The 19,859-nt window shown below is 55.5% G+C and overlaps 2 protein-coding genes across 2 annotated transcripts; both read right to left on the bottom strand.

Annotated features, from left to right (window-relative positions):
* Positions 1-881: 881 nt before the first annotated feature.
* LOC309889342 (kallikrein-8-like) lies at positions 882-4,391 on the bottom strand (the record flags this gene model as incomplete). Its single annotated transcript, XM_082782116.1, has 5 exons — positions 882-1,034; positions 1,336-1,472; positions 1,724-1,977; positions 3,284-3,431; positions 4,349-4,391. 5 exons carry the CDS (start codon positions 4,389-4,391, stop codon positions 882-884), a joined length of 735 nt encoding a protein of 244 aa, XP_082638242.1.
* Positions 4,392-8,932: 4,541 nt separating this feature from the next.
* Positions 8,933-17,144, bottom strand: LOC309889343 (kallikrein-15-like; the record flags this gene model as incomplete). The annotated part of the gene is made up of 6 exons (XM_082782117.1): positions 17,040-17,144; positions 15,056-15,114; positions 14,666-14,822; positions 13,016-13,269; positions 10,636-10,781; positions 8,933-9,085 (listed from the first exon to the last, which is right to left on the bottom strand). The coding sequence occupies exons 1-6, from the start codon at positions 17,051-17,053 to the stop codon at positions 8,933-8,935; spliced, it is 783 nt and encodes a 260-aa protein (XP_082638243.1). The 5' UTR covers positions 17,054-17,144.
* Positions 17,145-19,859: the final 2,715 nt, after the last annotated feature.

Raw genomic sequence — 19,859 nt, forward strand, 5'->3', positions numbered from 1 at the left:
TCTCTCGGGGGAGGATGCTGAGATGGATTTTGTCCCCACCGTGGTGGTGGGAAGGGTCCTGGGCAACCCCAAAACAGCCAAGGGGACTACTGCATAAAGGGATCAACAGGTCTACCCCATGGTGAGGTCAACCTGGAGCAGAGCCAATGGGGTTACTCCATGGCAAGGTCAATGGGTCTGCCCAATGGTGAAGCCAAGTGGGGTCAACGGGTCTGCCCCATGGCGGGGTCAACCCTGTGGTGACAACAACAGATCTATCCAAAATGGGGCCAGGAGATCTACATTGTGATGGTCTACCCCGTGTTGGGGCCAAATGATCTACCCCACGGTAGATTCAATGGGTCTACCCCATGGCAAGGTCAAAATATCTGCTCCATGGTGAGGAGGCCTACGATGGGGCCAGTAGATTTACCTCGTGGTGGTCTTCCCCATGATGAGGCCAACATGGCAAAGTCAACAGGTCTACCCCATGACAGGGCCAACTGATCTACCTGCAGAGGGGCCAAAATCTACCCCATGGTGGGGCCGAAAGAGACATCTGCCCCACGGTGGTGTCAACAGGTCTAGCTGCAGTGGGGCCATCCGGTCTGCCCCAAAGCTTGATGTCCTCTCCTGTCCCTACAAGACCTGGGGCAACCCGGAGGCACCTCAAGCTCCCAGGGCTGCACTCCACCCGCTGAAGACATGGCGCAAAGCCACGTCATAAAACTTTATTCATCGACATCTCCACAGGGCCCCGCGGCTGGCCCCTGCCCACCCCGGGGCGCGTGTCCCGGTGCTCGGACCGGCCGGCTCCGGGGACCTTCATCGGGGAGGAGGAGGAGGAGGAGGTGCTGCGGGGCCCGTCCTGCGGCCATCGGAGCTGGGGATGGGCTGGGGGCTCAGTTCCTTCTCATCGTTTCCTGGATCCACCGGGTGTATTTGCAGAGGTTGACGTAGACACCGGGTTTTTGGGGGTCCCCGCAGACGCCCGGGCCCCAGGAGACAATGCCCTGGAGGCGTCCATCGCACACGAGGGGTCCCCCGGAGTCACCCTGCCGGGGAAAGAGGGGTGGCACCCGGGGGCCTGGGGATCACAGCCTGCCCCATAGAATCATCCCAAATTTGGGGCCATTTTAGGGCCATCCTGGGATCTCCAAAGAAGTGAACTGAAGACCCGCCAAGGAGATGTTCTCCTCAATCCCCACACGACGCCATCTCACCTCCCACCCCACGCCCCCAAATCCCCTCTGGGTGCTGCTGGCTGTACCGAATTGTGCCCGTTTTCATCCCAACACCGTTGTGGGGTCCCAAAAATGACCAGAGGGGCCCGAGGTGGCCAAAACTTGCACCCACCTGGCAGGAATCGGCACGGTTGCGGGGTTCGCCTGCGCACACCATGTTGGGGGTGATGGAGCCGGGGTAGATGCGCCGGCACTGCTCCTCCGAGACGATGGTGACCTTGGCGCAGTGGAGGTCCTCGGGGAAGGTGACTACGGGTGACGGGGAGCACAAAGTCACACGGGGGCCGAGCTCTGACCTCTCAGACTCTGCCCTGGGGCTTGTCCCCGTGTTTCTCTCAGGGACACCAAGGGGAACCCCAAGGTGACGTGGACACCTGGGTTCCTCGGGAGGAGAAGGATGTCCAAGGAACCCCAAGGTGACGTGGGCATCCTTGGAAGGATGCCCAAGGGTTATATCAGGATGGCCCAGCCATCCAACTCTTAGGCTACTGGTTTCATACCTTCAGGGCTGGTGGTGGACCCCCATCCTGAGATCTGGCACGTCTTGCCAGGCACGGGGCAGTGGGAGGCCAGCGGCAGCGGCTTCACCCTCTCGTTGATGTGGACGGGTTGGAGGAGCTTGACAAGCATCAGGTCGCCGTCCTTGGTGGCCGGGTCATAGCGCGGGTAGCTGATGACCTTGGCCGAGAGCCGCCGCTGCTCCGAGACACCCGGATCCTTGGGGCCCCGGCCCCCCAGCCGCACGTTGATGTAGCTGGAGCCAAAGGTTGGATGAACCCGTCAAGACAAACCCATCACGGTCGGAGGGCCCTGAGGACCCCCACAAAACAGGGGCAAGGGCAGAGGTTGGGGTCCAAGGAGGTGGTGACAAGGGCAGAAGAAGCAAAAGCAGAGACAAGGTGATAGAGAGTCATAAAAAGGGCAGGGTTAAGGTTATATAAAGGCATAAAAGGGGCAGAGTTAAGGTTATACATCATCGCTGAAGAGGCAGAGCTCGGGTTATAAGCAGATGGAAAAGGGGGTAGAGTTAAGATCATAGATAAGCAGGGAAAAAAAAGCAGTGGAGAGGATGGACCCCCTCCCCTCAAAAATAAAGTAAAGAAAAGTAAAGTAAAGTATAAAGTAAATGAAAGTAAAGTAAAATAAAGTATAAATTAAATTAAATTAAATTAAAGTAAAGTAAAGTAAAGTAAAGTAAAGTAAAGTAAAATAAAACAAAACAAAACAAAACAAAACAAAACAAAACAAAACAAAATAAAATAAAATAAAATAAAATAAAATAAAATAAAATAAAATAAAATAAAATAATAAAAAGAAACAGCTGAAGCTACACATGCGCAGAAAACGGGCAGAATTAATGTTATTTGTACAGATGGGGAGGAAAAGGGCAGAGTTAAGGGTATTCATAGCTCAAGAACGGGCAGAGTTCATGTTATTTGTACAAATAGGGAGGAAACGGGTGGAGTTAAGGGTATTCGCAGGTCAAGAATGGGCAGAGTTAAGGTTATTTGCACAAATGGGGACAAAACAGGGCAGAGTTAAGGGTACTCACAGCTCAAAATGGTCAAAATTAAGGGTATTTGTACAAATGGGGAGGAAAAAGGCAGAGTTAAGGGTATTGCAGCTCAAAAACGGGCAGAGTTGAGGTTATTTGTAAAAACGGGGAGGAAAAGGGCAGAGTTAAGAGTACTCAGCTCAAAATGGTCAAAATTAAGGGTATTTGTACAAATGGGGAGGAAACGGGTGGAGTTAAGAGTACTGAAGCTCAAGAATGAGCAGAATTAAGGTTATTTGTACAAATGGGGAAGAAAAGGGTGGAGTTAAGGGTACTGCAGCTCAAGAATGAGCAGAATTAAGGGTATTTGTACAAATGGGGAAGAAAAGGGCGGAGTTAAGGGTACAGTAGCCCCAAAATAGGTAGACCGAAACCCGCTGAGATGCCATCAACCCCCCCCAGCCTGCTTGGCCACAAAGACCCCAGGTACTGGTTGACCCCTAGCTAATTCCTGAGCCCATCGCCCCCAGCCCCCCCAAGGCGTTGCTCCCCCAAGTCCTCCTACCCCGGGACGTGGCAGTGGGCGGCCGTCAGCACCCAGTTCCTGGCCACCAGCGTCCCCCCGCAGATGAACTTGTCCCCTTTGAAGAGGGCAGCCTGCCAGGGCAGGTCGCAGGAGGTCCCCTCGAGCACCCACAGGACGTTCCTCGAGGCTGTGGGGGACAGAAGGACGTGGCAGAGGGGTCGTGGGCAGCCTGGGACCCAGGGCCACGGGGCACGGGTGGGTTGGGACCCTCCCCACTGCCACACGTCCCCTGAGCCACGACCAAGGAGGTGAATCGATGGTGGTCGAGGCCAACCCAGCCTGGAAGGGGCCACGGGGTGGACAAGGGGCACCTGAGATAGTTGGGGGTCTCCGGGGTGGATGGTGGGGGGCATCTTGGGGCACCTGGTGGCCCCCTGAGGCAGATGTGGGGCAACCAAGGTGGACGTGGGGTAGTTGGGGGGCACCCAAGGTGGACAAGGGGTCCCAGGGTGCATGGGGTGGTCTCATAGGTGGACACGGGACCTGGGGTAGATGAGGAGGGTCTGGGGTAGATGTGGGGGTCCCATGGGTGGACATGGGGCAGCCAAGGTGGACGTAGGTGTCCCATGAGTGAATGTGGGGCAACCAGTGGGGGTCCCATGGGTGGATGTGGGGAAATAAAGGTGGACATGGGGGACCCAGGGGTGGACATGGGACATCCAAAGCGGACGTGGGGGTCCCACGGGTGGACATGGGGGTCCCACGGGTGGACATGGGGAAATGAAGGTCAACATAGGGGTTCCACAAGTGGACAAAGGACATCCAAAGTGGACCTGGGGGTCCCATGGGTGGACGTGGGGAAATAAAAGTGGACTTGGGGGTCCTATGGGTGGACACGGGGAAAAAAAAGTGGACATGGGGGTCCCATGGGGGGATATGGGGAAATAAAGGTGGACGTGGGGGTCCCACAAGTGGACGTGGGATACCCAAAGTGGACCTGGGGATCCCACGGGTGGACATGGGACGTCCAAAGTGAACACGAGGGTCCCACGGGTGGGCACAGAATCCCTGGGGCAGATGCAGGACCCCCAGGACCTCTCCTACCTGCGGTCACCAGCACCAGGAGCATCACCACCAGGACCTTCATACCGGAGGGCCAGGAGCTGTGGGGAGACAGCGAGGGGGTGGCTCTGACCCTGGGTGGGCCCTGGTGGGGTGCGGGTCGGGGTGGGGGTCGGGGTGAGGACGTGGGGCACTGGGGAAGGAGGGGAAGGGGAAGGGAATGGGAATGGGAGGAGGAGGAGGAAGGGGGAAGGTTACGGGAAGGAAATGACAGGAGGCAAATGAGGATAAGGAGGGAGGATGAGAAAGGGAGGACAGGAGGGCAGAAAGAAGGAAGGGAGGATGAAGAGGAGGAAGGACAAAAAGGAGGAAGGGAGGATGAAAAGGAGGAAGGGCAGAAAGGAGGAAGGGAGGACGAAAAGGAGGAAGGGAGGACGAAAAGGAGGAAGGGAGGACCGAAAATGGAAGGGAGGGTGAAAAGGAGGAAGGGAGGACAGAGAGGAGGAAGAGAGGACAGAAAATTGAAGGAAGGACAGGAAATTGAAGGGAGGACAGAAAGGGGAAGAGAGGACAGAAAGAGGACAAAAAGGGGAAGGGAGGACAAAAAGGGGAAGCGAGGACAAAATGGGAAGGGAGGACAAAAAGGGGAAGGGAGGACAAAAGGGGAAGGGAGGACAAAATGGGAAGGGAGGACAAAAAGGGGAAGGGAGGACAAAAAGGAATAAGGACAGAAAGGAGGAAGGGAGGACAAAAAAATGAAATGGAGGACAGAAAGGAGGAAAGGAAGACAGAAAGGGGAAGGGAGGATAGAAAGGGGAAGGGAAGACAGAAAGGGGAAGGGAGGACAGAAAGGAGTAAGGGAGGACAGAAAGGGGAAGGGAGGACAGAAAGGAGTAAGGGAGGACAGAAAGGGGAAGGGAGGACAAAAAGGAGAAGGGAGGACAGAAAGGGGAAGGGAGGACAGAAAGGGGGAGAGAAAGGAGGAAGGGAGAAAGGAAAAGGAGCACAGGAGGCCTGGAGGATAGGAAAGGGGGAGGGAGGGAAGGACGAGGGAAGACAAGAAGGACGAGATGGAGGGCAGGAGGAGGGAGGAGAGATGCGAGGGAAGGACAGGAGCCGCCCCAATTTTCTCCCCCCCCCGGGGCACACCAGGGACCCCCCACCCCCTCCCAATGTCCCCACCCCGACCCTGGGGCCCCACGTTCCTACCGGGGGCTGGCGTGAGGCCGCGCGGCCACGGGGAGGGGAGGCTCCACCCGAGCTGGTGAAGCGCCGCGGCCGCGGGCGCGTCTTCCTCCTGCCACCGCCAGCCCCGGGTTTTTATCTGGGGCCGGAGGAGGAAACGGCTTCCTCCGCCTTCGCCTCTAATCCGGCCACGGCCGTGGCACCTTTCCGCCCGGCTCCGGGAAGCCCACGCCGTGGGGTGACCCCAGGAGGCAACCCCGATGGGTCGGGGGCTCCGGGTTGGGATGGGGATGGTGGAGGAGGCCCCCGCGATGCGGCTCTGTTGGGTTCAAACCCAAAATGTGGCTCCTGATCGGCCACGGGACCTCGAGTGGGTTGAGAGGGCACCAGGAGACGTGTCCGGTGATGTCAACCCCCAAATTGTGGGTCCTCGTTGGGCGCCGAGGTTTGGTTGAGAAGGCTCCAAGATGCGGCTCTTCCGGGCTGAAACCCAAAAATGTGGCTCCTAATTGGCCACAGGACCTCAAGTTGGACGTAAATGGTTGAGAGGACACCAGGACACGTGTCCAGTGATGTCAACCCTAAAACACGTCTCCTCATTGGACGCTGAGGATGGAGGAGGATGGTTGAGAAGTCCCCCAAGATGCAGCTCTGCTGGGTTCAAACCCAAAATGTGGCTCCTAAAATGTGGTCACGGGACCTCAAATTGGTTGAGGGGGCACCAGGACACGTGTCCGGTGATGTCAACCCTAAAACACATCTCCTCGTTGGACACTGAGGTTGGAGAAGGGTGGTTAAGATGGTTGAGGAGGTGGAGGAGGATGGTTGAGGAGGTGGAGGAGGAGTAGGCCCCAAAATGCACCTCTTCTGGGCTGAAACCCCCCAAAAATGGCTCTTCATTAGACACAGGATCTCCACTTGGACAAAGATGGTTGAGAGGACACCAGGACGAGTCTCCGGTGAAGTCAACCCCAAAACGTGTCTCCTCGTTGGGTGTGGGACCTAGGGCTGGAGAATAATCATCAAGAGGACATCAGGATCCCAAAACGCATCTCTTCCTTGGGTGGTTGGATGAGGTTGGTTGAGAGTTGCACCAGGACACATCTCCCGTGGCTCCATCTGCAAAACGTTGCTCCACGTTGGGTGGAAGACCCAGGGCTCGAAGAATTTGGAGGAGAAGACATCGACACGTGGCTCTGATGGGATCAAACCCCAAAGGTGGCTTGTCACTGGGCACGGGACCTTGGGATGGATGAGGACGGTCAAGAGGGCGCATCTCAGGTGGGGTTGGACCTCAGAACATCTCCTTGCTTCATCCAGGGTTGGATGAGGATGGTTGAAGATGCACCAGGACGTCGTTTCTGAAGGGGTTGGCCCCCAAAAACATCCTGATGGAAGTGGGATCCAGAGATGGAGAAGTTGGCCCCCAAAAACATCTCCTTGATGGATCCAGGGATGGAGAAGGCACTTTGAGAACGTGCCGGGTTCCACCTCCAGCAGGTCAACCCTCAAAGGTGTCTCCTCAGCTTGGGGTTGGCCAAGGGTGGTTGAGCACCATCAAGACGTGGCTTCATCTTTTTTTTTTTTTTTTTTTTTGGTCCCATTTTCTGTGTTTTCCCTCTTCCTTTTTTTTTTCTTTTTTTTTTCTTTTTTTTCTTTTTTTTTTTTCTTTTCTTTTTTTTTTTTTTTTTTTCCTGAATTTTCCTCATTATCTCCAATTTCTTCCTTGCCTTCGTTGTTGTCCACCCCTCGGGGCAGACCCCACGGGGGTCTCCACCCGGTCCCCAAGGCCATGGGGAGGTGGTGACCCCACACCAGGGTTGAGGTGACACGGGGGACACACACCAAGGGACACCCCCATTTCCCTCCCTCCCTCCAGAGGAGGAGGAAACGCGCCCGCATCTCCTCCCCTTCCTCCACACGGGGCCTCCCAGTTGCTCCCAGTTGCTCCCAGTCCAACCCCAGCGGACCCTGGGGAGCCGCCCAGGCCCCGCGACACCTCGGGGGCAGGGAGCCGCCGCCGCGGCCCCGCTCTCGGCCCGAGCGGGTCCTTCCAGTTCTCTGGAAATCCCAGTTTAACCCTGCCCCGTCACTGGGCCGGACTGGGCTGGGCTGGGCTGACTCAGCCCTCTTGGACCGTCTCGACTTGCCCTGGGCGCCTCGTTGCCCAACCGGCTCCAGGCTTGTCAAGGGGCCCCTAATGAGCTCGGGTGCTAATTGGGCTCCAGGCAAGTCGGCAGGGTTGTAATTACTCGGCTCTAATTAACCTGGGCTGTCCCGGCCTGCACGGAGCTCCCACAGTGCCCCGCACCAGGGAGGCCGAGGCGGCCCTCGCCCCCATGGGGGAAGTGAGATTAATTGGGGGGGGCAGAGATTAATTGGGGGATGTAGAGATTAATTGAGGGGGTAGAGATTATTTGAGGGTATGTAGAGATTAATTGAGGGGTTTGAGATTAATTGGGGGGGGTAGAGATTAATTGGGGGAGGTAGAGATTAATTGGGGGAGATAGAAATTAATTGGAGAAGTAGAGATTAATTGGGGGGATAGAGATTAATTGAGGGGGGGTAGAGATTAATTGGGGGAGGTAGAGATTACTTTTGGGGGGATAGAGATTAATTGGGGGAGGTAGAGATTAATTGGGGGGAGTAAAGATTAATTGGGGGAGGTAGAGATTAGTTGGGGCTATAGAGATTAATTGGGGGGGTAGAGATTAATTGAGGGGGCAGAAATTAATTGGAGAGGTAGAGATTAATTTTGGGGTGAGGGAAATTAATTGGGGGGGATAGAGATTAAGTTTGGGGTGAGGGAGATTAATTGGGGGGGATAGAGATAAATTAGGGGGGTAGAGATTAATTGGGGGAGGTAGAGATTAATTGGGGGGGATAGATATCCTTAATTCTGCCCCCCAAAAATTGAGATATTCTTAATTCTGCCTCCCCAAAATGGAGATATCATTAACTTTTCCCCAACATATCATGGAGATACCCATATTTTTGCCCCCCAAAACTGAGATATCCTTAATTCTAACCCCCCAAAATGGAGATATCCTTAACTCTGCCCCCCAAAATGAAGCAATCCTTAATTTTGCCCCCCCAAAATGGAGATATCCTTTACTTTGCCCCCCCAGTACTGATATCCTTAATTCTGCCCCCCCAAAATTGAGATATCCTCAACTCTGCCCCCCAAAATAGAGATATTATTAACTCTGCCCCCCCCATATTCACCCCTTAACTCTGCCCCTCGTGTGATTTCCAAGCCTGACCCCCCCCCCCAAAAAAAAACCACAACACAGCCACATCCATCCCCCAAACCACCCCCAACCCCTTTGGGGCCCCCCCAAAAAACACAAGACGAGCCCAGCGCCGGCTTTGCTTGGCCAGAAAGGATTTTATTAAGGGTCTGGGGGGGGGGATTATTGGGGTGGGGGGGCTTGATGGTTCCTAATTTTGCTGTAGGACGCTGCGGATCCACGGGACGTAGCGGCAGACGTTGACGTAGACCCCGGGGCGCTGGGGGTCGCTGCAGATGGAGGGGCCCCACGAGACGATGCCCCCCAGCTGCCCCCCGCAGACCAGGGGGCTCCCCGAATCCCCCTGGGGGAACGGGGACAGGGGTGGGGGCCCGTCCCCTCCATACACCCCCCCCCAAACCCCCTTAATTCCCCCTCCAACCACCCCAAAGGACCAAGCAAAGGGAAGGTTGGTGGCTACTGGGGGGCACTGGGACCAGTTGGGCTCCCTCCCAGTATGGCACGGACCCCTCACCCCCCCCAAAAAACCTTCCAAAGACTCCCCCACAACTGGAACCCCCTCCACATCCCAGTCCTCCCCAGTGCTCCCAGTTCTCCCAGTTGACCCAGTGCTTCCAATTGGCCCCAGTGTCCCCTACATCCCAATGATCCCAGTTCTCCCAGTTGCCCCCAGTGCCCTTCACCTCCCCAATTTCCAGTGCTCCCACTTTCCCCAGCACTCCCAATACCCCCAGTGCCCCCAGTTGCCCCCAGTTCTCCCAGTTGCCTTCAGTGCTCCCACTTCCCCCCAGCTCCCCCAACACTCCCAGTGTCCCCAGTTCTCCCAGTTGCCCCCAGTGCCCTTCACCTCCCCAGTTCCCAGTGCTCCCACTTCCCCCCCGCTCCCCCAGCTCTCCCAATACCCCCAGTTTCCCCCAGTGCTCCCAGTTGCCCCCAGTGCTCCCATTTCACCCCTGTTCCACCAGCTCTCCCAATTCCCCAAGCCCCCAGTTGCCCCCAGAGCCCACAACACTCCCAGTGTCCCCAGTTCTCCCAGTTGTCCCCAGTGCCCTTCACCTCCCCAATTCCCAGTGCTCCCACTTTCCCCCAGCTCCCCCAGCACTCCCAAAACCCCCAGTGTCCCCATTTGCTCCCAGTTGCCCCCAGTGCTCCCACTTCCCCCTAGCTCCCCCAGCACTCCCTATACCCCCAGTGTCCCCAGTTGCCCCCAGTGCTCCCACTTCTCCCCTGCTCCACCAGCATTCCCAGCTGCCCCCAGTACTCCCAGTTGCCCCCAGAGCTCCCAGTTGCCCCCAGTTTCCCCCAGTGCTCCCAGTTGCCCCCAGTGCTCCCGCTTCCCCCCAGCTCCCCCAGCTCTCCCAATACCCCCAGTTTCCCCCAGTGCTCCCAGTTGCCCCCAGTGCTCCCACTTCACCCCTGTTCCACCAGCTCTCCCAATTCCCCAAGCCCCCAGTTGCCCCCAGAGCCCACAACACTCCCAGTGTCCCCAGTTCTCCCAGTTGTCCCCAGTGCCCTTCACCTCCCCAATTCCCAGTGCTCCCACTTCCCCCCAGCTCCCCCAGCACTCCCAATACCCCCAGTGCCCCCAGTTGCTCCCAGTGCTCCCAGTTGCCCCCAGTGCTCCCAGTTGTCCCCAGCTCCCCCAACACTCCCAGTGTCCCCAGTTTTCCCAGTTGCCCCCAGTGCCCTTCACCTCCCCAGTTCCCAGTGCTCCCACTTCCCCCCAGCTCCCCCAGCTCTCCCAATACCCCCAGTTTCCCCCAGTGCTCCCAGTTGCCCCCAGTGCTCCCACTTCCCCCTAGCTCCCCCAGCATTCCCAATTCCCCCAGTGTCCCCAGTTGCTCCCAGTGCCCCCAGTTGCTCCCAGTGCTCCCAGTTGCCCCCAGTACTCACCTGGCAGGAGTCGGCAGGCTCCCCCTCGGGGCCGATGCCCCCCGCGCAGAGCATATTGGGGGTGTAGAGGCGGGGGTACGCCCGCCGGCACGTCGCCTCGGGCTGCACCGTCACGTTGGCACAATGCAGGATCCTGGGGAAGGACGCTGCCCAAAACAGCCCCAAATTCACCCAAAACAGCCCGCCGCCCCACCAACGCCCTCGCGTCGCACAGCTCCCGCCCCGAATCCCCAGTTCGCTCCGAAAAACCCAAAATCTACCCTTAAAAACTCAAATCAATGCTTAAAAAAAATAATTACTTAAAAAAAAAAAAAAACTTATTTTTTTAATTTGATTAAAAAAATCAACCCTTAAAAAAACATCAACCCTTTAAAAAAAAAAACAAGAAATCAACCCTTAAAAAAACAAAATCAACCCTTAAAAACAAAATCAACCCTTAAAAAAAATCAACACTTAAAAAAAAAACAACAAATCAACCTTTAAAAAAAACAAAATCAACCCCTAAAAACAAACAAAAACAACCCATAAAAAAACAAGAAATCAACCCTTAAAAAAACAAAATCAACCCTTAAAAAAACAAAATCAACCCTTAAAAACAAACAAAATCAACACTTAAAAAAAACAACCCTTAAAAAAAAAACAAATCAACCTTTAAAAACAAACAAAATCAACCCTTAAAAAAAATCAACCCTAAAAAAAAAAACAAAATCAACCTTTAAGAACAAATAAAATCAACACTTAAAAAAACAACAAATCAACCCTTAAAAAAAAATCAACCTTTAAAAACAAAATCAACCCTTAAAACAAACAAATCAACCCTTAGAAACAAAAAAATCAACCCTTAAAAAAGAAATCCCCATATTTCTCCCCAAACCCAAGGTTGCCCCTCAAGCCCCAGATCCCTCCCAAGAAACCCCAAACCCACAGATTGCACCCTGACCCCCCAACCAAACCCCAAAACTCCAAAATTCCCCCCCCTAAATCCCCAAATCTTTCTCCTAAAGCCCCTATAATCTCCCCCAAATCCCATATTGTCATGAATATCCCCCAAATTATACACCCCAAAGACCCGATCTTGCCGAAACATTCCCAGATCGGTCCCCAAACCCCCAAAATTCTCATTTTTAGGTCAACCCACTACTATATTTCTCCAACCTGGCTTCATTTGGGGCTCCACCCCCTAATTTTGGGGTCTTCCTATTGACACACCACCATTGAGGCTGCCATTCCCATGGCCTCCCCCTTCATTTTGGGCTCAAATCCCACCACTTTGGGGCCAGACCACTCCCAACAGCCCCACATCATGGCATCCCTCTCCATTTTGGGCTCAAATCCCCCCACTCTGGGGCCATACTTTGGGGTCAGTCCATTGACGACGCTACAAAAATTGCCATTATTATTGCCTCCCCCTCCTTTTTGGGCACAAATACCCCAATTTGAGGTCAACCCATTGACATGTCACCTCAATGACCTCCATCACCATGGCCTCCCCCTCTATTTTGGGCCCAGGTCTCCTACTTTGGGGTCAATCCATTGACATGACACCACATAGACCACCATCACCATAGTCTCCCCCTCCACTTTGGGCCCAGATCCTCAACTTTAGGGTCAACCCAACGACACACAACCACAAAGAACCCAATCCCTATGGATTCTCCCACCATTTTGGGCCCAGATCTCCTCCTTTGGGGTCAACCCATTGACACGCAACCACAATGAACTCCATCACCATGGCCTCCCCCTCTATTTTGGGCCCAAATCTCCTCCTTTGGGGTCAACCCATTGACACACAACCACAAAGAACCCCATCCCCATGGGCTCTCCCACCATTTTGGGCCCAGATCTCCACCTTTGGGGTCAACCCATTGACATGATGCTACAAAGACCACCATCACCATAGTCTCCCCCTCCACTTTGAGCCCAGATCCTCAACTTTAGGGTCAACCCAACGACACACAACCACAAAGAACCCCTCCCCATGGGCTCTCCCACCATTTTGGGCCCAGATCTCCTACTTTGGGGTCAACCCATTGACATGTAACCACAAAGGTCACCATCACCATAGTCTCCCCCTCCACTTTGGGCCCAGATCCTTCACTTTAGGGTCAACCCAACGACATACAACCACAATGACCTCCATCACCATGGCCTACAACTGTATTTTGGGCCCAAATTTCCTTCTTTGGGGTCGACCCATTGACTTGATGCTACAATAACCTCCATCACCATGGCCTCCCCCTCTATTTTGGGCCCAAATCTCCTCCTTTGGGGTCAACCCATTGACATGCAACCACAAAGAACCCCATCCCCATGGTCTCTCCCACCATTTTAGGCCCCAACCACCACTTTGGGCCCCGACCCCTTTGGTTTGGCTTCATACCCTGGGGGCTGGTCGTGGTTCCCCAGCCCGAAACGAGGCAGGGGGTGCCGGCCGCGGGGCAACGGGTGCCCAGGGGCAGGACCCGCACGGCGGGGCCCAAATTCGCCGGCCGGCGCAGTTGAACCAGCATCAGGTCGTGCTCCTTGGCGGTGTGGTTGTATCTGGGGTGGCGGACGAGGCGGTTCACCAGCCGAAATTGCTCCGTCCCATCCAGGCGCCCCAGGTCGTACTCGCCCAAACGCACCATCATCGGCCTGGGGTGGGAGAATTTGGGGGGTTGGAGGGGCTGGGGGGGGGTTTCGGTGGGGTGGGAAGGGCAGGGTGAAGGGGGCAGGGGGTGGGATGAGGGATGGGGAAGGGCAGGGTGAAGGGGGAAGGATGTGGGGGAGAGTTAAGGAGAAAAGGGGGCAGAATTTGGGCTAAAAGAGCAAAAATATATAAAAGGGGCAGTGTTAAGGTGAATGGGGGCAGAGTTAAGGTGAAAAGGGGGCAGAATTTGGCTTAAAAGAGCAGAAAAATAGAAAAGGGGTAGTGTTAAGGTGATTGGGGGCAGAGTTAAGGTGAAAAGGGGCAGAAATAGATAGAAAATAGCAGAGTTAACGGTAAAAGCGGAGAAATACATAGAAAATGGTCAGAGTTAAGGTGAAAAGGGCAGAAATATGTAGAAAAGGGGCAGAGTTAAGGGTAAAAGAGCAGAAATATGTAGAGAAGGGGCAGAGTTAAGGGTAAAAGAGTAGAAATACACAGAAAAGGGACAGAATTAAGGTGAAAAGTGTAGAAATGTGTAGAAAAGGGGCAGAGTTAAGGGTAAAAGAGTAGAAATACATAAAAGGGGCAGAGTTAAGGGTAAAAGAGTAGAAATACATAGAAAAGAGACAGAGTTAAGGTGAAAAATGCAGAAATACATAGAAAAGGGGCAGAGTTAAGGGTAAAAGTGTAGAAATACATAAAAGGGGCAGAGTTAAGGTGAAAAAGGCAGAAATATGTAGAAATGGGGCAGAATTAAGGTGAAAAGAGTAGAAATACAGAGAAAAGGGGCACAGTTAAGGTGAAAAATGCAGAAATATGTAGAAAAAGGGCAGAGTTAAGGGTAAAAGTGTAGAAATACATAAAAGGGGCAGAGTTAAGGTGAAAAAGGCAGAAATATGTAGAAATGGGGCAGAGTTAAGGTGAAAAGGGCAAAAATACATAGAAAAGGGGCACAGTTAAGGTGAAAAATGCAGAAATACGTAGAAAAGAGGCACAGTTAAGGGTAAAACAGCAGAAACACAGAAAAGGGACAGAGTTAAGGTGAAAATAGCAGAAATATAAAGAAATGGGGCAGAATTAAGGTAAAAGGGCAGAAATATGTAGAAAAGGGGCACAGTTAAGGGTAAAAGAGCAGAAACACAGAAAAGGGGCACAGTTAAGGTGAAAATGGCAGAAATATAAAGAAAAGGGGCAGAATGAAGGTGAAAAAGGCAGAAATACATAGAAAAGGGGCAGTGTTAAGGGTAAAATCAGGCAGAGCTAAGCTGAAAAGCAGCATCACCAAGAAAAGGGGCAGAAAGACAGAAGAAAGGAGCACCGGGGGGGGTCCGGGTCCCATGGGGGTGGTGGAAGGGGTTCCCCCCGGAGACCCCCTCCCCAAATTTTCCCCCCACAGCTCACCCTTGGGCGTAGCAGTGGGCGGCGCTGAGCACCCAGCGGGGGTGGACGAGGGTCCCACCGCAGCGCAGCCGCAGGTCCTTGAAGAGGGCCACTTGCCAGGGCTGGCTCCTGGGGGTGCAGGGGCGCCCCCCGATCACCCGCGTGCTGTTGGTGTTGGCTGCCGGGGAGGGGGGGGGCACACGCGTGTGCAAGTCACGCCTGGGACCCCCAGGATCCTGCCCCAAAACCACCCTCTGACCCCTTCCCCAAATATGTGTGCCCCCCCACCTTGCACACACGTGTTGGAGAGGTGCCCCCCCCTTGCACACGCGTTTTGGAGAGGTGCCCCCCCCTTGCACATGCGTGTGTTGGAGAGGTGCCCCCCCTTTGCACACGCGTGTTGGGGCTCACCTTTGGTGGGGAGCACCAGTGCCACCAGTAGCAGCAGGGCTGGGAGTGGGGACAGCATCCTGGGGAGAAAAGGGGGGGCAAATTGGGGGTCCTGAGCTGCCCCCGGGGGCAAAAAGGGGCTGGGATTTGCCCCTAGGGGGGGGTAATTAAGGGAAAGGATCTGCCCCTTAGGGTAAATGGGGTCACGGAATGGCTACAAAGGGGTTGTGACCGAGGATGGGGGGGTCCTAAAATTGGCCCCCAGGGCAAGGAAAAACCCCAGTTTTGCCCCAAAGGGGAAACTGAGGCACTGAGTTTGCTCTCAGGGGGGGCAAAAATGACCCTGAGTCTGTCCCTGGGGGCAAAAGAAGACCCAAATCTGCCCCAGAGGGCTAAAAAACCCCCTGAAGCTGCACCTGGGGGCAAAAAAAAGATCCTAAAAGTTGTCCTTGGGGGCAAAAGGAGACCCCAAATTTGCCCCTGGGGGGGGGAAGACAACCCTGATTTGCCCCAGGGGCAAAAGGGGACACTGAATCTGTCCTTGGGGGGGCAAAAGAAGATCCCAAATCTTCCCCAAAAAGGCAAAAAAAAAACAAACTGAACCTGAACCTGCCCCTAGGGGCAAAAGAAGACCCTAAAAGTTGCCTCTGGGGGCAAAAGGAGACCCCAAGTTTGCCCCTGGGGGGAAAAAGAGACCCATGATTTGCCCCCAGGGGTAAAAGGAGACCTCAGATTTGTCCTTAGGGGCAAAAAAGGACCCCAAATCTACCCCAAGGGGGCAAAAAAGCCTCTGAACCTGCACTTGGGGGCAAAATAAGACCCTGAAAGCCACACCAAGGGGCAAAATCAACCCTAAAATTTGCCCCTAGGGGCAAAAGGAGACACCAAATCTCTTCCTGGGGCAAATGAAGACCCCAGATTTCTCCCTAGGGACAAATGAAGACCCCAAATCTACCCCAAATGGGCAAATAATATCCCCTGAACCTGCCCCTGGGGGGCATAAGACTCTGAAATCCACCCTGGGGGCAAAATCAACCCCAAAATTTATCCGTGGGGGCAAAAAGAGACCCCAAATATGCTCTGGGGGCAAAAGAAGACCCAAGATCTACCCCAATCCCCTGAACCTGCCCCTGGGGGCAAAAGTAGACCCTGAAAGCCACCCCTGGGGGCAAAATCAACCCCCAAATTTGCCCCTAGGGGCAAAAGGAGACCCTGAATCTCTTCTTGGGGCAAAAGAAGACCCCAAATCTACCCCAAGTGGGCAAAATAAAGCTTCTGAACCTGCCTCTGGGGGCAAAAGTAGACCCTGAAAGCCACCCCTGGGGGCAAAATCAACCCCAAATTTGCCCCTAGGGGCAAAAGGAGACACTGAATCTCTTCTTGGGGCAAAAGAAGACCCCAAATCTACCCCAAGGGGGCAAAAAAAATCCCCTGAACCTGCTTCTGGGGGCAAAAGAAGACCCTGAAATTCACCCCCGGGGGCAAAATCAACCCCCAAATTTGCCCCTAGGGGCAAAAGGAGACCCTGAATCTCTTCTTGGGGCAAAAGAAGACCCCAGATTTCTCCCTAGGGACAAAAGAAGACCCCAAATCTACCCCAAATGGGCAAATAATATCCCCTGAACCTGCCCCTGGGGGCAAAATAAGACCCTGTAAGCCACCCCTGGGGGCAAAATCAACCCTCAAATTTCTCCCTGGGGGCAAAAGAAGACCCAAGACCTACCCCAATCCCCCGAACCTGCCCCTGGGGGCAAAAGAAGACTCTGAAAGCCACCCCTGAGGGCAAAATCAACCCTAAAATTTGCCCCTAGGGGCAAAAGGAGACCCTGAATCTCTTCTTGGGGCAAATGAAGACCCCAAATCTACCCCAAGGGGGCAAAAAAATCCCCTGAACCTGCACTTGGGGGCAAAAGAAGACCCTGAAAGCCACCCCTGGGGGCAAAATCAACCCCAAAATTTGCCCCTAGGGGTATGGGGGACCCCAAATTTCCCCGTCCCGGCTCACCTGCAGCTTCTCATCTTCCTTCTCGGCGTCTCCGGCGCCCCGGAGCTTTTATCCCGGCCCCGCGGGGCGCGACGGAAGGATTCGCCCCGCCGGGGGGGCGCCACCCGCCCGCGATGGGGCAATTTTTGGGGCAGGGCAAGGCCCGGGGGTGACGTGGCCCCGAGCGGGAATCGTGTCAAGGTTGGTTGGGGGTCATGGGTCCAAAGTTGGGGGTCATGACCCTACAAGGTTTGGGGTCCCAACCATCCCTATGGGGGTCCCGGCGCCATATTGGGGTCTACCACCCAACCCTATAAGGGTCCCGGCCTCATAGAGGGGTCTCCCACCCAAGATTTTGGGGTCATTGCCCAACAAGGGGGTCTCTAACCCAACCCTTTTGGGGTCCTCGTCCCATATTAGGGTCTTCCACCCAACCCTATTGGGGTCTTCACCCCGTATTGGGGTCTCCCATCCAACCCTATAGGGGTCCCTGCCCTATATAGGGGTCTTCTACCCATCAGCACCCATGATTTTGGGGTCATTGCCCAACAAGGGGGTCTCCAACTTATCCCCATAGAGGCCTTGGCCCCATATGGGAGTCTCCCACCCATCCCTGTCCCATATTGGGGGTCTTCTACCCAACCCTATAGAGGTCTCTGCCCCATACTGGGGTCCCCCACCCATCAGCACTCATGATTTTGGGGTCGTTGCCCAACAAGGGGGTCTCTAACCCAACCCTTTTGGGGTCCCTGCCCCGTATTGGGGTCTCCCATCCAACCCTATAGGGGTCCAGGCCCAATATTGGGGTCTCCCACCCAACCCTGTCCCATATTGGGGTCTCCCACCCAACCCTATAGGGGTCTTCACCCCATATTGGGGTCTCCCACCCAACCCTATAGGGGTCCCAGCCCTATATAGGGGTCTCCCACCCATCAGCACCCATGATTTTGGGGTCGTTGCCCAACAAGGGGGTCTCCTACCCATCTCTATGGGGGTCCCAGCACCATATGGGTTCTCCCACCCAACTCTATAGGGGTCCCAGCCCTATATTGGGGTCTCCCACCCAACCCTATAGGGGTCTTCACCCCATATTGGGGTCTCCCACCCAACCCTATAGGGGTCCCAGCCCTATATTGGGGTCTCCCACCCAACCCTATAGGGGTCCAGGCCCCATATTGGGGTCTCCCACCCAACCCTGTACCATATTGGGGTCTCCAACCCAACCTTATAGGGATCTTCACCCCATATTGGGGTCGCCCACCCAACCCTATAGGGGTCCAGGCCCCATATTGGGGTCTCCCACCCATCACTAGCCATGATTTTGGGGTCATTGCCCAACAAGGGGGTCTCAAACCCAACCCTATAGGGGTCCCTACCCTATATTGGGGTTTCCCACCCAACCCTATAGGGGTCAGTGCCCTATATCAGGTCTCCTACCCAACCCTATTGGGGTCCCTGCCCCATATTGGGGTCTCCCACCCAACCCTATAGGGGTCCTTGCCCCATATTGGGGTCTCCCACCCAACCCTATAGGGGTCTTCACCCCATATTGGGGTCCCCACCCAACCCTAGAGGGGTCCCAGCCCCATTTGGGGTCCCCCCCATGATTTGGGGGTCCCCGTGGGCACCCCCAGTGCCCCCCCCGTCCCCTCCCAGTCCATCCCAGTTGCCAACTGGGAGGCGCTGGCCCTGTGGGGCTGAGTCACGGGGCTCGGTTAAGCCGGGGTGGGACCCGGGGACGCCCCGGTCCCGGTCCCTTCCGTGCCTTGGGGTCAGGGTGGGGGCCCAAAAAAGGGGGGGCACCTATGGGTGCTGACCCCTCCGACCCCTATAACCCCCTCCCCCTGCCCCTATAGTGCCCCCCCCGGCCGCAATAGCCCCTCCCCCCAGACCCATATAGCCCCCCTCCCGCCCCTATAGGACCCCCCAGCCCCTATAATCCCCCCTCCGGTCCCTATAACCCCCTCCCCCTGCCCCTATAGTGTCCCCCCAGTCCCTAAACGACCCCCCCGGCCCCTATAGGGACCCCTATAGGACCCCCCCACCCCCTATATGACCCCCCCATCCCCTATAATCCCCCCCTCCAGTCCCCATAACCCCCCCCATCCCCTTATACCCCCCCCCCATCCCCTATAGGACCCCCCCATACCCTATAGGACCCCCCCAACCCCTATAACCCCCCCATCCCCTATAGAACCCCCCCACCCCCTATAGCACCCCCCCAACCCCTATAGGACCCCCCCATCCCCTATAGGACCCCCCCCAACCCCTATAGGACTCCCCCCGGCCCCTATAGAGACCCCTATAGGACCCCCCCAACCCCTAAAGGACCCCCCCACCCCCTATAGGACCCCCCCAACCTCTATATGACCCCCCCATCCCTTATAGGACCCCTCCCAACCCCTATAGAACCCCCCCATCCCCTATAGGACCCCCCCCCGGCCCCTATAGGGACCCCTATAGCCCCCCCCAGCCCCTATAGGACTCCTATACGACCCCCCCGGCCCCTATAGAGACCCCTATAGGGCCCCCCCAACCCCTAAAGGACCCCCCACCCCCTATAGGACCCCCCCATCCCTTATAGGACCCCCCCAACCCCCTATATGACCCCCCCCAGCCCCTATAGGAACCCCCCATCCCCTATAGGACCCCCCCAACCCCTATATGACGCCCCCATCCCCTATAATCTCCCCCTCCAGTCCCCATAACCCCCCCCCATCCCCTTATAACCCCCCCCATCCCCTATATGACCCCCCCCAGCCCCTATAGGACCCCCCCACCCCCTATAGGACCCCCCCAACCCCTATATGACCCCCCAGCCCCTATATGACCCCCCCCACC

This window comes from Aythya marila, assembly GCF_965140915.1.
Source record: "Aythya marila genome assembly, chromosome: 36".
Lineage (NCBI taxonomy): Eukaryota > Metazoa > Chordata > Aves > Anseriformes > Anatidae > Aythya > Aythya marila.